Source organism: Camellia sinensis, chromosome 7 (assembly GCF_055761805.1).
Source record: "Camellia sinensis isolate YWXY chromosome 7, ASM5576180v1, whole genome shotgun sequence".
In the NCBI taxonomy this organism is placed as follows: Eukaryota; Viridiplantae; Streptophyta; class Magnoliopsida; order Ericales; family Theaceae; genus Camellia; species Camellia sinensis.
The window spans coordinates 98,111,987-98,131,732 of record NC_138967.1 but is presented as its reverse complement, the minus strand read 5'-3'; the positions used below and the strand labels follow the sequence as shown (position 1 = coordinate 98,131,732).

The 19,746-nt window shown below is 36.7% G+C and overlaps 1 protein-coding gene and 1 pseudogene across 1 annotated transcript; one reads left to right on the top strand and one right to left on the bottom strand.

The window, feature by feature from the left end:
* The first annotated feature begins 9,894 nt into the window (after window positions 1–9,894).
* LOC145795975 (secreted RxLR effector protein 161 pseudogene) lies at window positions 9,895–10,715 on the top strand (annotated as a pseudogene).
* Window positions 10,716–12,754: 2,039 nt separating this feature from the next.
* LOC114286907 (trans-resveratrol di-O-methyltransferase) lies at window positions 12,755–17,624 on the bottom strand. The gene is made up of 2 exons (XM_028230135.2): window positions 16,768–17,624; window positions 12,755–13,277 (listed from the first exon to the last, which is right to left on the bottom strand). Exons 1-2 carry the CDS (start codon window positions 17,596–17,598, stop codon window positions 12,966–12,968), a joined length of 1,143 nt encoding a protein of 380 aa, XP_028085936.2. The 5' UTR covers window positions 17,599–17,624; the 3' UTR covers window positions 12,755–12,965.
* Between the last annotated feature and the right edge of the window lie 2,122 nt (window positions 17,625–19,746).

The window sequence follows — 19,746 nt, the reverse complement described above, 5'->3', positions numbered from 1 at the left end:
TAAAACCCCAACTTTTGTAAATTTACACAAAAGCCCCAAACTTTCACAAAATTACCAAACCAACCCCAACATCTCAAAATACTAAAATTTAAAGACAAAATCTATAGTGAGGAGTAGGTTATTGTAGACACCCCATTTTTGACCGACCTTAAGACTCAGACGTCACCGATTGAGCGCTTGGTGATGTTGCATAATGTGCTCGTTCAGAAGTTTCAGAGTCTCGGCTGCGAGCCTTGCCTCCGGACTTCCGGACCCTTTCTTGCTTTGCTTCGGTTTGCGAACCAGGCTCGGTTTTCTCTGTTTTCTCTTCGCGAAGGGAGGGAGAGGTCTTGTAGATCATCTCTCAGTGGCCGTGGGCTACATTTTGTGGCCATAGGCCATTTTGCCCATTTCGGAGCCCGGTTTCCGGTTTTTCGGGATCGTTGGCCGTGTGCCTCGGTTCGGGACCCCCTAACCATCTCCGTTTGCTCTGATTTTTTTTTGGCATACTTCCTATTTACTCCTTTTTGAGGAACACTGGGGTCTGAGAAACCCACTTCGTGGCCGAATGCCACTTTCGGTGCTTAATAGCCCATTTTCGGGACCCCGAACTGCGTGTTTTGGCCCCCGAACATTCGTTTTGCAACGGTTTTCGTTCATTTTTGGCAGGTACCTCTGTTTTATCACCGGGAAGGCCGTAGAAGGGTGGGAGGCCAGTAATTGTTGCAGCAACCAGTTATATACCCTCCGACGCCCTCCGACGCCCGTTTTTCACACTTCCGGGCTAATGTTGAATACCTTGGGGCCACATTCTTGAACTTTCAACCACATATTTGTGATGTACACACTTGGGAGGATCCTAAAAGTTGGTGGTCGGCCAGTAATGTTGCTTGACCCTTTTGAACCCCTCCTTCCAGGCTAATGTTGAACAACCTGGGCCCTTTTTCTTGAATTTTGAACCACAGGGTTGTGTTGTACACACATGGGAGGACCCTAAAAAATGGTGGCCGGCCACTATTTCAACTTGACCCTTTTGACCCCTAGCCGGCCGGCTAGGGGAGGTGGCCGGCCGGCCACCTGGAGCTCCAAAAAGGGGCCGGACATGATCCTCTCAAATCACACTTTACAGCTGTATAGCTGTTTCCCCCAGAAAATATCTCCATCCGGGGGATATTTTGTGGGCGAAAACTTGCCTAATTTTCCCCCACCTTTGCCCCTCCTTTACTCCCCCTTTTTTTTCCATATAACCAGCAGGCAACATTGCATACAAGGGTTAGAAAATTTGCTCTCCAAGCTTCAATACACAAATCCCTCTCTATCTCTCTCATTTCCTTGAAAACCTCCAAGTCCTACACCACCAAGCTCTACCACCACCACCCCATTCCAGCAGCAAGGGGAGGAATTCCAGCAGCTAAGAGGCAACAAATTTGGTCCAAGAAGCAACAAAAGCATTGGTCTTCAAGGGTGAGTTGCATTTTTCCCTTTTTGGCCCATTTCTTGTATCTTTTGTAAGCCATACATGCTTATTTATTTGAGCTCCGACCAAAATTGAAAAGGTCATTTTTTTGAGCTCATTTTCATGTCTCATTAAGGCCTCAACCCTGTTTGAGCCCCCCATCTTGCACTTGCCTCAATATCCTTCTTGAATGTCCTTTTCTTGTATGATATTTTTAGCTTGTGTGTGATTTGTTTTGGAGCATGTTGTAAACTGTAAGTAGGCTTATTTTGAGCCCCTCTTCAACATTGAAGGAGGGCTCATCACTGTTTGGGACCTCCATATACCACTTGTCTTTATATCCATCTTTGGTCCCCATTTCTTGCATGACTTGGCAGCCTATCATGTTGCTGTTTTTGGTCATTTTACAGGGCTATAAACGGTCTTATTTTGGTCCATTCTTCATGTTTCATTAAGGGCCTTTCTTTGTTTGAGGCATATTTCATACACTTCATGTTATGTCTCTCTCTTAATCCCCATTCTTGCATGATTTGTTAGCCTATCTTGCTTCCATTTTTGGACAATTTACAGAACTGAAAATAGTCTTATTTTGACCCCATATTCATGTTTCATTAAGGGTCTTTGGCTGTTTGATGAATGTTTTGTATACTTTGTGTTTTAACCTCTTTTGGCCCCTATCTTGCATGGCATTTTGAGCATACTTGTATACTGTTTTGGGTCCGGCCATAAACTGTAAATGTGCATATTTTTGGTCACTCATCAGTATTGTAGAAGAGTCTTTTTCTGTTTGGGCTTTGCATCTGCCACTTCCTTCTTTGGCCACCTTTTAGCCATTTTCTTGCATAGGAGTGCAGCCATACCTGTGTTTGTTTTTGGGGTTTTTTACAGTTCTGAAAAACATCATATTTTTGGCCCCTCTTCAATATTGTAGAAGGCCCCTAATCTTTTTGGGGTCAGCAGCTATGAGTTCCTTCATTATCTCATGTTTAGGTCCTTTTCTTGCATGCTAGTTTTGCCCTGCCTTTGTTTGCTGTTTGGCCTTGGTTTGTACTGGTAAAATGCTTATTTTGGGGCTTCCTTGTTACTTTCTTTTCATTGCATGTCCATATTGTGCATGTTTGATATAGCTATGGGCCATTTCGGGTGCCAAAATTCATGTTTCGGGACTATTCCACGCATCGGGTGTACTTTCGTCTCATTTCGGTGCTGTTTTCCCCAATATTTCATTTCTGAAATTCCATTAGCATGTTTGCATATCATTTTCCATGCTTTCGCATTGCGTATGCCATCGCCTCGGTTTGCGTGCCCGTGTGCACGCATTTCGAGGCGCTTCATTTTCATCCATCGGCCTCTTACGTGAGTGTGGCTGAGGCCCTCTCATGTTAGTATAAGTCCATGTTGCATTCTGTATGTCATTTTAGCCATATTGCATTGCGTATGCCATTGCCTCGGTTTGCGTGCCCGTGCGCATGCATTTCGAGGCACTTCATTTTCATCCATCGGCCTCTTACGTGAGTGTGGCTGAGGCCCTCTCATGTTAGTATAAGTCCATGTTGCATTCTGTATGTCATTTTAGCCATATTGCATTGCGTATGCCATTGCCTCGGTTTGCGTGCCCGTGCGCATGCATTTCGAGGCACTTCATTTTCATCCATCGGCCTCTTACGTGAGTGTGGCTGAGGCCCTCTCATGTTAGTATAAGTCCATGTTGCATTCTGTATGTCATTTTAGCCATATTACATTGCGTATGCCATTGCCTCGGTTTGCGTGCCCGTATGCACGCATTTTGAGGCACTTCATTTTCATCCATATGGCCTCCTATGTGAGTGTGGCTGAGGCTCTCTCATGTTGGTGTAAGCCCATTATTGCATTGCGTATGCCATTTCATCCATAGCATTGTATATGCTCGGTTGTGTATTACCTCGTGCAGCGTGTATGCCATTCCATGACATTGTGTATGTTAGGATTGTATCTTAGTTGCATTTCACGCATGTCATGCATATTGCATCGTGTTCGGGATAAGAGTTAGCCTGGGCACGGAAACGAGGTGCGTTTCGTACTCCGAGTGACGTAACGCGTCTCAATTCCCCAGTCACCGACACTCCGGATTATCCATGATGGAGCTAGGTTTAACTGTGTCTTTATGTGCATTCATCCTATATTGAATTGCGCAATTTGACTCCTCGGCCATCATGCATTGATATGCGTGATTGGTGGTACGAGGATCGAGGCATGCATATATCTGTGCAAATACATTGCTATGCCCCTTTCCTGCTCTCTGTTGCAGCAAAATGAAGAATCAGCAACTTTTCGGAGCTTGGCAGGCTTTCCAAGAATAACTGCTAAACAGAGGCTAATTGGGGCATCCCGGTGGATTTCCGCGCAAGACAACCCGGACATGCATCATTCATCAGAAGCAAGGCAGTCCCTGGCTTGCATGCTAGTTTTACAGCTTTCTTAGTTAATTGTTAATTAATTAGGAATTTGTACATTATTTGGACTGTAATATTTGGACTGTAATATTCTTTTATTCGGGACTGTAATATCCTTTTATTTGGGACTGTATATTTATTCGGACCCTCTGCGCGAGGGCACAACTGTAATAAGTGTGCGTGTGTGTGTTGTATGTCTTCCAACCCCACGTCTTTCTCCCTTTTATTTATCCGCTTATGATGGTTAGATTAAGGCATGTTTCAATTAGCATACAGTATAATAGCATGTTTGCATTCATTCATCTGTATTGCATGCACCGGGCTCGGCGCATCATACTAACTGCATTGTATTTTCAATTCCAAGTTGAATACATGTTAGCTGTAGCATTTCATATGCCATGTTTAGAATAGCCGAGCCTGCTATAGCTACATTTTTGTATGTGTTGCATTAGGCATTTCTGTATACTTAGGATCATGCATGATTTCTAATGAGGTTTCTGTTTTGGCTTGGAGTACTCTGTAAGTTTTATGCTTTAGCATCCTTGCATGCGTGTGAGTGACTGCCATGAATAGCATGCTTACCATGAGGCTAATTGCTTATGTGATATAACTGCCTGAATGCCTGTGGGTGAAGGTTGGGTTACTTGGATTGGAATAAATCATCAACTGTGAGTTTTAAGTCCACTAGATAGTGGCAAAATCATGTTTTTCTAAGCCCACCTGAGGGTGGCAAAATCTGCATTTTAAGCCTACTTGCGAGTAGCAAACCATCTTTTAAACAAACAAACAGGAAATGTTTTGTTCCAATTCAGGCAATCCAGTCTATACTTGTATGCTGTGCGCATCACATAGTAACCTAGGCCAATAACCGGAATAAGAACACACAATGTTTTCAAAATTTGATATCATAGTTAGTAGAGGCCGATCTTTGATCGGGCGAGCGGGGGTGCTCACGAAGTGACCTTCCCCAATCGTACCCAAGTTCCCGAGCCAAGGCAACTTTGGTGATGACGGACACGTGGCCTTTGGCACCGAGTCAGGGTTTCCTAAATTTCCCAAAATAAAATATTTAGGTGGCGACTCTGTATCTGGCAAAGCAGTCCATGTTTGGCACTTCTTTCAAAAATCTGTTTTCTTAAAACGATTTGCCGGATTTGGACGCTTTGGTTCAGACTTAGAACCGTGACACTAATCGAGAGTCCGAGCTGTAGCGAGGTCCCCCGCGGGCTGGTTACAGTTATCACTACCTCAAATTCGGAGCCCAAGAGAAGAAGATGAAGAAAACCAAAATGCTCCAAACTCCAAGATCCACGGATCAAAACGAAGCCCTCGACGATCAACACAACTTTTACAAAGGGCAAAGGGAAGGAAAGCACTCTAACTAGATCAAACCCTAGAGAGAAGGGAGTTTCTAGAGAGAGAGGCTCTCAAAATAACCTTTTAGAAAGTAAGAGAGAGAGAGAAAGCGTAGAAAGTGATTCAAAAGTGCCCAGCTACCCTCTGTTATACGACTTTCCCGCTCGAGCGGAAAACACAACGCTCGAGCGTCAAGCACAAAAATCTGGACACGCTCGAGCGCAAGAAGTCCCGCTCGAGCGCCAAGACACAGGAATAAAGTACACCCGCTCGAGCGAGAAAACCAATCCGCTCGAGCGTAGATTCCCCCTTCCCAGAACTTACACCGAAACAGAGCTACCCGCTCGAGCGCCAACAATCCCGCTCGAGCGCTACCCACTCGAGCGCAAGAAACCCGCTCGAGCGTAGAAAACACATCTGCAGAAGTTTTGCAGGGACATGAAATACTGGAAGTGTGCAATCTCCGCTCGAGCGCCAAACGGCCCGCTCGAGCGTTAAACCAGAAACCAAACTCCGCTCGAGCGCAGAATGACCCGCTCGAGCGTAACACCAAAAACCTGGCCAACAAGGATTTAGACCAAGGCTTAACCCACCTGATCAACACAAGCCCAACACATCCTAAAACTCAAACAAATGGATTTAAAGGATAGCAACGAGATAGATACAACTACCAACTCCACGGAACCGAGTCCGGAATACAACAGAACAGTAAAGGGACAACCGGGATCGCTATAGACTTTAAAATATTATCTCAATTTGTTTGAATTGATCAAACGTTTAATGCACCTTTTGATTTTGTTATGCTATTAACATGTTGTTCATATCCCTTTACAATAAGTAATATGCATGATTCGGTTATTATTTTATAATCATTATAATATTAGTGAAGAATATTACTTCTTCCTGTATGCCATAGAATTGAATGATTATAAAATTATTATTTAAATAGACGGTTGGAGCATAGATTAAAAGCAATTTGTTGAATCATTCGGTTTATTAAAGAATTATGATTTTACCTCATCTGATTATATACACTTATTGTCTATTATTGTTGTTATTTATATATTTTCAAGATTTAAATTTGATATCATGATATAATTTTATGACATTGAATATTAAATATTGGAGTGGTTAATTCATATTAGGTGTAATTCTTATTGACCATTATATGAGATATTCATGATTGTTATATTACATAATTTGATATATAAATATTCATGTTCGTCTAGAGTTATTATTATTATTATATTGGTAATTACAATCACATAAAAGAAATTCTAGAAATCATAAATAGTGATTTCATTAAAATAGTGATTGAATTAATGATAATTAAATAACTCAAATTAATGAATAGAGAATATTGTTGGTTAGTTCCGTATTCATAAGGTTTACTAATTTAGTAGCTACCAAAGTGGCCTAGATTTGTAAAACTTATGAATATAGAACTACATAAAAGAATTGTTGAAAGGGTAACATTAAGGTCGATAATATTCTCAATTGCAGTTATAATTAGGAGATGAAGACTAGCCCAAAGGAAAGTCACTTTTAAATAATTATGAACTGGGTAAGGTAATGTAACTTATGTAATTTGATAGATTAGAATTGAATATCCAAAGGTAACATGACTAACAAAAAAGTTGCATAAATTACTTTAGACCTACATAAGTGATTTTTGACGAGTGGACAATAGATATACCTAAGTTTTGCCCAAAGGAATGACTTATGTGATATCAATAGTTCATCATAATTCTCAAAGCTTTAATATGTATATTGTTCTATCTTATTTCAGTGACAGTTCCCACCTCATTGCATTATCTTGCATCAGGCGTCCGTCTACTTACTAGCTCGAATTTTTCGGAATGGTATGAACATGTTCAGTTTACATTGGGTGTGTTGGACCTCGATATGGCATTGCTTGAAGATAAACCTACAAACACTAATGAATATAGTACTGCAAAACAAGTTGCCCTTTTTGAATCTTGGATAAGGTCCAATAGACTTAGTTTGATGTTCATGAAGATGACCATTGCAAATTACATCAAGACCTCCTTACCTCAAACTGTTAATGCATTGGAATACTTAAAGGTTGTTGAAGATCGATTTAGATCTGCTGACAAGTCACTTGCTAGCACTATTATAGCTGAATTGACAACAATGAAATATGATGGCAACCGAGGAGTTTAGGATCACATCCTCAATATGGCTGACAAAGTTGCAAAGCTTAAAACTTTAGAGATGCAAGTTGATGAAACTTTCCTCGTGTAGTTTATTCTCAACCCACTTTCATCACAGTTTGGCACATTCAAAATTCATTATAACACCAATAAAGATAAGTGGAGTTTGAATGAGCTCACTAATATGTGTGTTCAATAGGAAATGAGGTTGAGGGAGGAAGGACATCAAACTGTATTGGCTGTAACTCATGGAGCTATAAAGAAAAAGAAGGATAAGTTTGTAAAATCAAAGAAAAATCCACCCAAGAAAAAGAATGAACCTAGGAAAGAAAATCAGGCTCAGAATGGTTTCACTATCAAGTGCTACTTTTGTGGCAAGAATGGACATGTGAAGAAAGACTGCAATAAGTGCAAGGCTTCGTTCGAAAAGAAATGTAAGAAATTTTCTTTTGTTTGTTATGAGTCAAATCTTGCTGAAGTACCTTCTAATACTTGGTAGATTGACTCTAGGGCCACAACCCACATTACAAATGACATACAGGGATACCTCTCAACTAGGAAACCAAGGGAAAGTGAAAGATTTGTCTATATGGGGAACCGTCTCAAAGCTGAAGTCGTAGCTGTAGGAACCTATCGACTGATCTTAGAGACAGGTTTTCAAATGGATCTAGAAGACACTTTTTATGTTCCTTCAATTTCTATGAATTTAGTTTCGTCATCCAAATTAGATCGTGTTGGATATTCAGTTTTATTTAGTTGTGGAAAACTCAATTTAATGTTTAATTCAATAATAATTGGTTCTGGCAATTTATGTGATGGTTTATATAAAATTACCTTAAATCATGAGTTTGCACAATCATTAGTAACTCTACATTCGAATATTGGTTTAAAATGTGGTCTAATTAATGATAAATCCTCAATCTTGTGGCATAGGTGGTTGGGGCATATCTCTATAAATAGAATTGAAAAATTGGAGAAGAATGGGATTTTGGAAAACCTAGACCTCACTGATTTTGAGATGTGTGTGGATTGCATTAAAGGAAAGCAAACCAAACACTCCAAGAAAGGTACCACAAGAAGTAATGAGCTTCTTGAGATAATTCATATAGATATTTGTGAGCCACTCAACATCCCATGTCTTAGTGGTGAAAAATATTTTATCACATTTATAGATGACTTCTCATGTTATGGATATGTGTATCTAATTCATGAAAAGTCTCAGGCTGTTGACATCTTTGAGGTGTACATAACTGAAGTCGAGAGATAATTAGATAGAAAGGTTAAAATAGTGAGATTAGACAGGGGTGGTGAGTATTATGGTAAATATGATGAGTCTAGCCAAAATCCTGGCCCATTTGCCAAATTCTTAGAAAAGAAAGACATTTGTGCTCAATATACAATGCCTGGTACGCCACAACAAAACGGAGTTGCTGAAAGGCGTAATCGTACACTTAAAGACATGGTTAGGAGTATGTTAAGTTACTCAATTGTACCCATTTCACTGTGGGGTGAAGCTTTAAAGACTGCAATGTATATGTTAAATATGGTTCCTAGTAAGGCAGTCCCAACAACTTCTTTTGAGCTGTGGACTGGTAGGAAACCTAGTTTGAGACACTTACATATTTGAGGTTATCCAGCAGAGGCAAGAATCTTCAACCCACAAGAGAAAAAGTTGGACTCAAGAACAATATCTGGATATTTCATTGGTTATCCAGACAAGTCTAAAGGGTACAAATTTTATTATCCTAATCACAGTACAAGGATAGTGGAGATTGGTAATGCTAGATTCCTAGAGAATGGTGAAATTAGTGGGAGTAAGAAAACACGAGTGGTGAATTTCAAGGAAATTAGGGTGGATGTGCCAACATTTGACCCTTATCGAAAAATTGTTGTTCCTTAGACTATTCCACAGGCTGAGGGAAACGAACAACATAATGAAAATCCTTCACCACCTCATGTTTCACCACTTCATGAAGATACCACCATTGAAAATATTATAGAACCACCATAATCGACAATTCTGAGAAGATCTCAGAGGAAAAGAAAGCCTGCCATTCCAGATAATTATATGGTGTATCTATAGGAATCTTATTTTGATATTGGGATTAACAAAGATCTAGTCTCATTTTCACAGGCCATGAATAGTGATGATTCTACTAAATGGGTCAATGCTATAAATGAAGAGTTAAAATCCATGGAATAGAATGGTGTTTGGGATCTCGTCGAATTGCCTAATAATTGAAAAAAGGTCAGGTGTAAATGGGTCTTCAAGACCAAGCGCGACGCAAAAGGCAATATTAAACGATTTAAAGCCAGACTTGTTGCCAAGGGTTTTACTCAAAAAGAAGGCATAGACTATACAGAGACCTTCTCTCCAGTATCTAAGAAGGATTCGCTTAGAATCATCCTAGCATTGGTAGCTCATTATGACTTAGAGTTACATCAAAAGGATGTGAAAATTGCTTTTCTGAATGGGAATTTGGATGAGGAAATTTATATGGAGCAGCCAGAAGGATTTGCAAAGAAAGGCAATCTGAAGTTTAGTGGGAGTAAGTTCATTATTTTAGTGCCATATGTGGGTGACATTTTGTTAGCTAGTAATGACTTTGGCTTATTGCATGAAACCAAGGAATATCTCTCCAAGAACTTTAAAATGGTCGATATGGGTGAGGCAAACTATGTTATTGGCATAGAGATCTTTAGGGATCGATCTCAAGAATTGCCAGGACTATCTCAGAAAGGATATATTGATCGTGTTTTGGAGAGATTCAATATGCAGTTTTGTTCAGCTGGTGATGCACCCATCATGAAGGGTGATAAATTAAGTGAAAAACAGTGTCCAAGGAATGACTTAGAAAGAAACAAATGAAGGACATTCCATATGCATTAGCAGTGGGAAGCTTGATGTATGCTCATACATGTACCAGGCCAGATATTAATTTTGAAGTTGGAATGTTGGAAAGATTCCAAAGTAATCTTGGAATGGAACATTGGAAAGCAGTGAAGAAGGTTATGAGATATCTTCAGGGAACAAAGGACTATATGCTCACCTATAAGAGATCAGAACAGTTGGAAGTGATCGGATACTCAGACTTAGATTTTGCTGGTTGCCTTGATAGTAGAAAATCTACATCAGGTTTTGTTTTTCTATTAGCAAGTGGAGCAATTTCATGGAAGAGTGTGAAGCAGTCCACTATTGCTTCATCTACTATGGAGGCTGAGTTTGTGGCATGCTTTAAGGTTACAAATCATGCTTTATGGTTGCGAAATTTCATCTCAAGACTTGGTGTTATTGACTTAATTGCCAGGCCGCTGTAGATATATTGTGACAATACCGCAGTAGTTTTCTTCTCTAAGAATAGAAAGTACTACAGTGGTTCCAAACACATGGAAGTAAAATACTTAGTTATTAGAGAAAGAGTCCAGAAACAGTAAGTGTTAGTTGAAAACTTAAGCACATCACTTATGATTGCTGATCCATTCACAAAGGGATTGCCACCAAAGACATACAAAGAGCATGTTATCAGGATGGGTCATTTAAGCAACCCATGATGTGCATGGTTAATCGTGAGTGCTTATTTTTATTTGATACTATTTGCGCAATAATAATTTTGTTTCTATTTTTTCTGTTTCTAAAAGTGTGTGCACACATTAATTTGAATATAGATAAACAGAAAATGTCTTTACAAGGAAAATTATAAGGTCCTTTCAAAAAAATAATTACATATTCCAATAATTGATTGGGTTGGAGAAAGTTATCGATGGTGTAGTGCATAGAAGGAAATATGACATAAATGTTATATAACCGCTATGACTCACATTGGTGATCTGAAGTAATCACAGTATTATAGTTTCTAATATATCTGAACTTATTGGCTATTTTTAAAATTCGTGATCACGTGTCAAAGTTTTTAGTGTGGAATCCAATAAGTCAAAAATTTTATAAATTGCATATTTTTTGGAAAAAAACTCATAATTGCATCATAATCGGCTTAATGGGCCAAGTGGGAGAATATTGAATTTATTTTCTAGTGTGGGCCAATAGCCTACATATATCTACATGTTTTAATTTATTTAGACTCCACAATTAGATAAAGCCAATTTGATATAAAGTTTAGTAATTAGAATTTTAATATAATTACTCTTCTAAGATAAGAAGGAAACCTTGATGGATAGGAATTCTTCTGATAGAGTTTATCTGGCCATCTTCTCTCCTCTATATAAGGATGGGTGACTCCCCTTTCATATCATGAGTATTTTCCCATCACTCCAAGTTTTATAGTCATCCTAATTAAGAAAGACAGAGAGAAGAAGGTGAGCCAAGAATTAAAGGTTCAATTATTAGGGATATTTTCTCAACTTTTCTAATTCAATGACTAACAAAGGTATGTTCATTTTATTCTTGAGTTATATCGAATTCAATATCCTGTAAAGTTTAATTCCACATAATTATTATGGTTACATGTATTATTAAAACTTACACCTCCTTCTCTTAGTTTTTTTTTTTTTTTTTTTTTTTGCTCATATTTTTTTGGCTCAAATTTGTTGTTGTTGTTGTCGTTCATGGTGTTGAATTTTTTTCCCCCCTTCTAAATAGATCTGGAAATTATGTTTGTGTTTGTAAAATTAGAATAGTTTATAATGTCTTTATTGAATAGATTTGAATAAATTTGTATATGTGTTTGTTTTTGGTCTCTGTAAAAATATTTTTTTGTTTTGTTTGCGTACAATCTATTCAATTCTCTCTCTCTCTCTCTCTCTCTCTCTCTCTCTCTCTCTCTCTCGTGTTAGTTCATTCAAAAAATTGAATAGATAAAAATAGATGTTAGCATATAAGAAAAATTTGAATAAGAATTTCAACAAATAAGAAAAATCAACACAAGAATTTCAACAGATTGAAAAAATTAAAGAGAGAAACCTACAGAATTTAAACAGATATAGAAAATAATTGAACAGATAAGAAAAAAAATTCAATAGATAGATATAAATTTGAACAGACAGTCAAACAAATTTAAACAAATAAATATAAATTTGAATAGTCAAAAAATGTTAATAGATAAAATAAAAAAAAAAATATCAACAGATAAATGTAGGGGTAAAATTGAAAACATAAAGTCTTTCAAAATAAACCGAATGACCTCTCACTAAATTATTTCACAAAAGGTGAATCTCTCACCAACAAAAAATATTCAGTGAACCTAATACCTTATACTAATACCTTATACTTTCCTTAGCTTAGACTTTTTCATAATTTTCCCTTTCTTAATTTCCTAAGAATTATTTACAAGGAACCAATCATAAATATCCATGTAAAAAAGTAATACAAAATAGTCACAAAAATTCATTGAGATATAGCATTTTTCAAACAGATAAATATACATTCATTCTCTAAATTTTATTATAGAAGCACACGATTGTAGCACAACACCATACTAGGATGATAAGGTGACTGGCACGATCAACACCGCACAAACACATGCGATGCGAACCATATAAACAAAACAAAAGGAGAGACTCATGTTGCTAAGCAAAGCATAATAAACCATGACAAGTTTGAATTGAATTGTTCTAAGGATAAACCTCAATGAGAGACCTCAAACCCAGAATGGGAGTGATTTTATAGTCACTAAAACCGGCATCGAAGAAGAGCTTGGCCCATTCTTGCTCAGTTCTCTCCCTGCCTGTGTACAAAATCATCATAAGCATGTCCAAGAGGAGTTGTGTTTCCATTGACTCGTCATGATCTCCTGCTTTCTGGTTCTCAACTTTCATGTCTATGATAATCAGCTTTCCTCTTTTCTCTTTGTTGCTTCCAATTGCTTCTTTACATCTCTTCAGTATTTTTATGCACTCCTCATCGCTCCAATCATGCAATATCCACTGTTTGCCATTATTCGTACACAAAATTAGCATTCCTAAAAACTATCTTTTGAAACACTTTGTTTGAATTTCAAAATTGTAAAGTTTCTACTTTATTTTTCTTTTTTCCTTTATTTTATTTATTTATTTATTTCTAAAAATATCTTCACAAATTCAACATTTAAACACAACTTTAAAATAAAGTATAAACTGCAACCCCCAAAAAGGCCATCCATAATCCTAACTATAACATTAAGTTCAGATTGAGAGGTGTAGTGAGAAAAGAAAAGAAATGAAGATAATGAATTTTCTTATCACTTGTTTAGATGATTAATGAGGTAAATAAAAGTAACTTCAAGGGGTTGTCCTAGTGGTCATGGCTTGCAGCTTGGGATTGTGGTCCCTCCATGGTCTCAAGTTTAAAATCTCGTAAGTACAAATAATTTTTCAAAGTCAATCAGTATGGCGCTTTTGCCTTGGCTTTAATTGAGAACATTGCTAGTAAATGGTAGGATTAGTCCTCCGGATTAGTCAGTCCAGTGAGCCAGGTATTACTCCAAACTTAAGTTTTGTTTCTCACCAAAGTGGTGAGATTTGGTAAAAAAAAAAAAAAAAAAAACCAAAATTATTGTTTATAAAAAAATTATTATACCTAAATTACCCCTCTAAACACAAACCAAATGAAATAAAATGACATATGTATCCTCTTTTAATCATTATCCATCCAAATAAGGTGAGAAATTATAATAATTTCTTTTATTCTCTCACAAAAACTCCAATCAATTTTTTTTTTTTCTCTCATCTCACATAATATAATGTTTCAAGCCATCAAACTGGATTAAATTTTTGTTCTGTTGAAGTTTTTTCTCTCTCTTAATCAAAAGCACCTTTAATGTAAGATTACAAGATTTATGTAGTAGGCATTGAAGTGTTGTGATCAACGCATCTAAAAAATTGATTGGTCTAATATCACATTGTAGTCACTACAATAAATGAAGATTTTAGAAATAAAAATTTAAAGACAAAATCAACTTGTGAGAGTGTCATTATTGTACTTTTAGCAACAAAATTTAGAAATTAATGATGAGTTATTATTCTTTTGGGACTAATATTTTTTGAATAAAAAATAAACGCTTTTGGAATCAATTTTTTTTGTTCCTACAATACATATATTAGCGATATTTTTAAAACTGTGTCACTAAAGCCCTGTGTTTGACTTTTTTAGACGACCTTTTAGCAACTGTTCTTGTAAAAACAAGAATTCTTCCCTAAATATTTTTTGTAACAAAATTTTTACTCCGAAGGACAAAAAAAAGTTTAATTACTAAACTCTTATATGTTATAGTGATGTTATTGACCACCAACTCATTTAAAGATTTAACTTGTTAGAAAGATAGTAACTTTATTAGTTACATAATGTTATATTCTCAACAGTTATATGGACTTCTCTTCTCAATTTAGACTCTATTTTAATCTTACATTTTAGTAGGAATTTATACCCAAAACAATATACATTGAAGATAAAGGGTAGGATAGAAAGTGAGTTTTCACTTCTATGTGTAAGGAGCCTAAACCAAGCACCCAGTAGTGAATAATTCTATATATACTAAAACTTTTCTTAAAAAATATGAGAGATTAAATAAAATTTATTGTCAAAAAAATAATAATACTTGAACATCTAATGATGTTTAGACATATACCTTTAGTAAGAATTTTAGGACACACAACATTGTTCCCTAGTAATAAAGAGTGGGGTAGAGAACTTGTTTCAAATGAATTTTGAAATTCTGACTCTCTCTTCTTACGTAAGAAGGCAAAAATAGAAAGGTTATTGAAGATGTTATACTTGTCAAGCACAATTTTTGTAAGCATCAATTTTCGAAGGAAAAATGATATAAAAGCTTATTTTTTAGACTTAGTGATATGTAAGAGATATGATTAGTTAATGATTAGAAATTTTTTTAGATAAAGTGTTGTCTTAGATATTTAAATTGATTGTCATGTCATTGAGTATAAAAAATTGATCCATCATTTGGATTACAATAACAGTGCTCCTTTGGAAGGGCAATTACTAGTTTTTTGCACATTAAATTGTGATTATAAAAGACGAGTCTGGCTCCTCTCCAGTTCACAATCGAACCGGAGGGTGCAATTGGACCATGGTGGGCTCAAATCCTAGCCCATTTCGATGATCAAAATCATTGAATGTGTAAAATTCGTCAAGTACATTATTCTTGTAAAAACTTAACTTGATTAGATATCGATAACCATTTGATCAGATCACATTTTTATCCACATTTTATTTTTAAAATCGTACTTGTCGTTGACTGAAATGTGGTTCAATTAAAATGACTATTGATATTCAATCAATGTGAGTTTTTGGAGGAATTATATACTCGACAAGTTTTACACATTGAACGGTTTTGATCATCAAGATGAGCTTGGATTTGGGCCCCATTATGGCCGAAGAATAGCCTTCAATCTGATTACAAATTGGAGAGGAGCCAGACGCATAAAAGATATAAATGAAAATGGAACTGAAAAATAGAGCAATGCTAATAACACTAATATCTCACATAATATTGTATCTATTTTGTATGTTAATTGGTACACTAGTTAATATTATTTGTAACATTATTAAATAAAACAAAGCCCCCTTCTTCGATTTTATGTTGTTTTTGTCTTTGTCCAAGAATAATTATTAAACATTTGAAAATAGTTTTATTTTTGTAATGCCTTCATTTTCTAATTTTGTTTTCAATTATTATTATGTTCTTTAAAAACCGGAAATGAAAACTTGTTTGATATATTATTTTCGTATTAAAAAAAACAGAGTAGATTTCAAAATTTTTTGAAAAAAAAAAATGTGGTTTTACTTGTTTTCAAATCAAACTTTCGCTCTCCTTGTTCTCTCACTACCTCCATCCATCACCCACCACTACCTATCGCCGGACCAGCCAGCTACCGACAACTTTTGTTAGATCGAAAAAAAATTCAACATAAAACAAACTTATTTGGAAGAAAAATATTAACTTTAAACGATGAAAAAACATTTTTTTGAACTAAAATCATAGTAATATCATCACCCCATCATTACTAACCACCATACCATAGTTGTTGCTATCACCAACTCCATTACCACCGCCTTTGCCACTCCAACCATTACTACCTCCACCACTTCTACCAACACCACCTTGCCATCCCCTTCACCACTCGCACCACCACCACCATCACTAACTTGCTACCATCACCACCCCCGCCACACCACCTCCACAATCAGAACCACCACTGCCCCCCCACCACAATCACCGTAACTACCACCCCACCACCACCATGCCACCTCTACCTCCACCACGACTACTAATACAAATACTGGCACATTAGTTTAATTTCAAGGTTGTAGCCAAACATGAAAAAATATTTTTTTTATAATTTTTTTATATAAAAATTAAATTTTCTAAAAAAATGTTTTTTATTAAAAAAATCTTCACCTAAACAAACAAAGCGTTACCTTTAGTAAAACTGCATCTGCAGAAGGAATAGCCTCAAACATATCACCCCCAACATAGTTCAACTTGTCAGTCCCTTGCAAGCCGGAAACCACATGTGGGAGATCCAACACAGTGCACTTCAAGTTTGGGAAAGCATCAGCAATGGCCTTTGCCACTGTGCCCGTGCCACCTCCAACATCAACCAACGAGTGCAAGCCCTCAAAAACCCCCTTACAGTCCTTAACAAGCACCTTTGCGACTAACCGGGCATCACTAGCCATTGCTTCATTGAAGAAATGGTTCAGCCTTGGTTCATGTTGCCCATATTCCCAAATCGTCCTTCCATGAGCTGTGCCAAACGGCGTGGGATCGCCATTTTGGAACCATTCACTCACATGATGCCATGGCTTTGTCAAGATTGGATCTAACATGGCCAACAAAAGTGGCGTGACGCTCAATGGCTCATCTTTCAGTAGGAGCCGAGAGGCCGGTGTGAGCAAATAGCCGTCTTGTTCTTCCTTCGCATTTTCGGAGAGCTTCTCCTCAGTAAAGAAGCCGGAATGCACGAGGATGCGCATGAGGCGGTAGACACACTGGGCTTTGGAATGGTTGATTGGAAGAGCTGCAACGAGCTCCGAGAGAGGCATGGCTCGGCCATGTTTGTAGATTATGTCTGGTATGCCTAGTTGAATTGCACATTTTAGTGACATAGAGTTTATGAAGTTGAATATGTGGTTCCATATGTGAGCTTGAGAGTTGAGTAGCTCTATCCGTCGTTCATCATTGGTCATATCCATCTTATTAAGATATGCCTTATTATGCTTCATGTACAACGCAACTCTTGCAAACATTTATATCTATATATAACAACTTCAATAATGTGCATAGCAGCACCATGGGCACATAAAACAAAAAAAAAACGTGTTTCATGTTTCGTGATGTAATTTTTCTTTTCCATTAATAAAGTCTTTTTTCGCCGATCAAAAAAAAAATGGGCACATAAAACAAAAACGTGTTTCGTGACAGCTTTTACTTTTCTATATATTTCCGATAATTAAGCGTGTAGATGATCACCAAGGATCCTCTAGAGTGAAATTTCTCTAAAGTTTCCTAGAGTACTATATTGTGTGGTTGAGATTTACTGGGAAGTCACATCAGAAAAATTGATGTGACTTGCCAGTAAATCTCAACCACACAATGTAGCACTCTAGGAAACTTTAGGAAAAAATCACTCTAGAGGATCCTTGCTCGTAGATGATAAGTATTGAAATGGGTGGACCAACAACAACAATGCAAGCACTAAAACAACAATTAATTATGTAATTTATGTAGCAAATGATCATCTTTTCAATTTGTATTGTTGGATTATGCTTCACATGATTCACGTTTGAGACATTCTATTTACACCCTAATTTTATTTCTTTACACCTATTTTCTTATTACACTATTAAAAATAATTAAAATTCTTATTATACGCTTTATAATATCAAAACTAATCCTAAATTAAACCCTTAAAGATTTTTCTCATTACACCTATTATTTTTGAATTACTCCAGTATTATGTTACCAAATAAATTATATGTTTCCATCCATTTGTTGTTACACGTTTACATATTCACTTTCCTTAAAATATCATTTTTTTTTCTAAATTTATAATGGGCATGTTTAGTTATACATTGCCAAACAATTTTTATTATTCCAGTGTAATATTGCCGAAAAAATTAGATTTGTCCAGCCATTTGTTCTGCACATTTACATATTAACTTTCCTTAAAATATCAACTATTCATAAAAAAATGAACTGTACAAACATCTATAAAAACACACTGAGATGTTATCACAATCCATATATATTAATAGTTTCGGTAGTTACTGCATTAGAACTGACAAGTGTACGAAATTGATCAATACAGGTAGTATGTGTTTTCTCCCATCCATTAGTACATAAGTGACGAAAACGAATCCAATTACTTACTTTTTGAAGTAGTGGATGACCAGGAAACAGATAAATCTAACAAACCATTAACAATGCACTACTAGCCTTACTGCAATGAGTATAAGTTGTGAAAGGACGAAATTTTCCCTACAGGGAAAGCGAGATAAGCTATTCCTTCCTATGCTCTGCAAAAAGACACCAAGTCGTCAATGATCACTACCGACCATATTTGGTCAGGAGAATCCTCCTACGGTCAAGTCATAATAGTGTTTTGGCATATTATATTGAAACAAAAGACTAAGTTATATTGTTTTTTACTTGCCTCTTTTTTGTTATTTCTAGTCCTTCATTTTATAGTGTAAATACCTTGTATTTAGGCCGTTGGATGACTGTTTTGATCTAACGGCAATTTATGTCCCCAGACCTTGGTTGGGCAAGTGGTCAAGTTATCTCGATTTGTCACCATCGAATTTGTTTCATTTTGGATGGCTTGGATTAGTTCGGATACTTATTCCTATCTTTGACCATCGAATTTTGCTTATTAGATGATCATGTTGTTAGGATATACTGATCCTACATCCCTATCTCTATCAATTCCGATCTCCATCGAGATTACAAATAGATCTAAGGGCTCTCCTTTGTACTACAAATTTCCTTCCAAAAGGCGATCTTATTCAAACCTTTGGTCATGTGACTTTGTCTCTTCTTTGGATGGGCTTAACAGAGGTTTGGGCCCAGCCCTTGTTTTCGAGCTACTTTGGCTGGGTTAAATGCTCTGGGCCATGCATCCATTCCTTTGGGCTCTAGGCTAATATTTTTACCTTCCACAATTTCCCTCCTTCGCACACATCTCTTCTCCTCAGTTGATCAAATTTTACAAACCCCGAAAATTCCTTCATCTTCGTTTTTATCAAAGTTTTCGAAAAGTCTTAAAAAATTTTGGTCAATGCAATGATTTAGAGGCACAGAGAAGTAGGCAGAATCTATAGCACTTTATTCACAAGAGACTCCAACTCATGGATGACAATAGACTCAAAATAGAACAACAAAGAAGACGTAGGTAG

Excerpts from the sequence above, each read along its gene's own strand:
- LOC114286907 (XM_028230135.2), bottom strand. The coding sequence starts at position 17,598 with ATGTTTGCAAGAGTTGCGTTGTACATGAAGCATAATAAGGCATATCTT. Across the intron at positions 13,278-16,767 it reads CAGATGCAGTTTTACTAAAG|TGGATATTGCATGATTGGAG; the intron begins GTAACGCTTTGT and ends AATGGCAAACAG.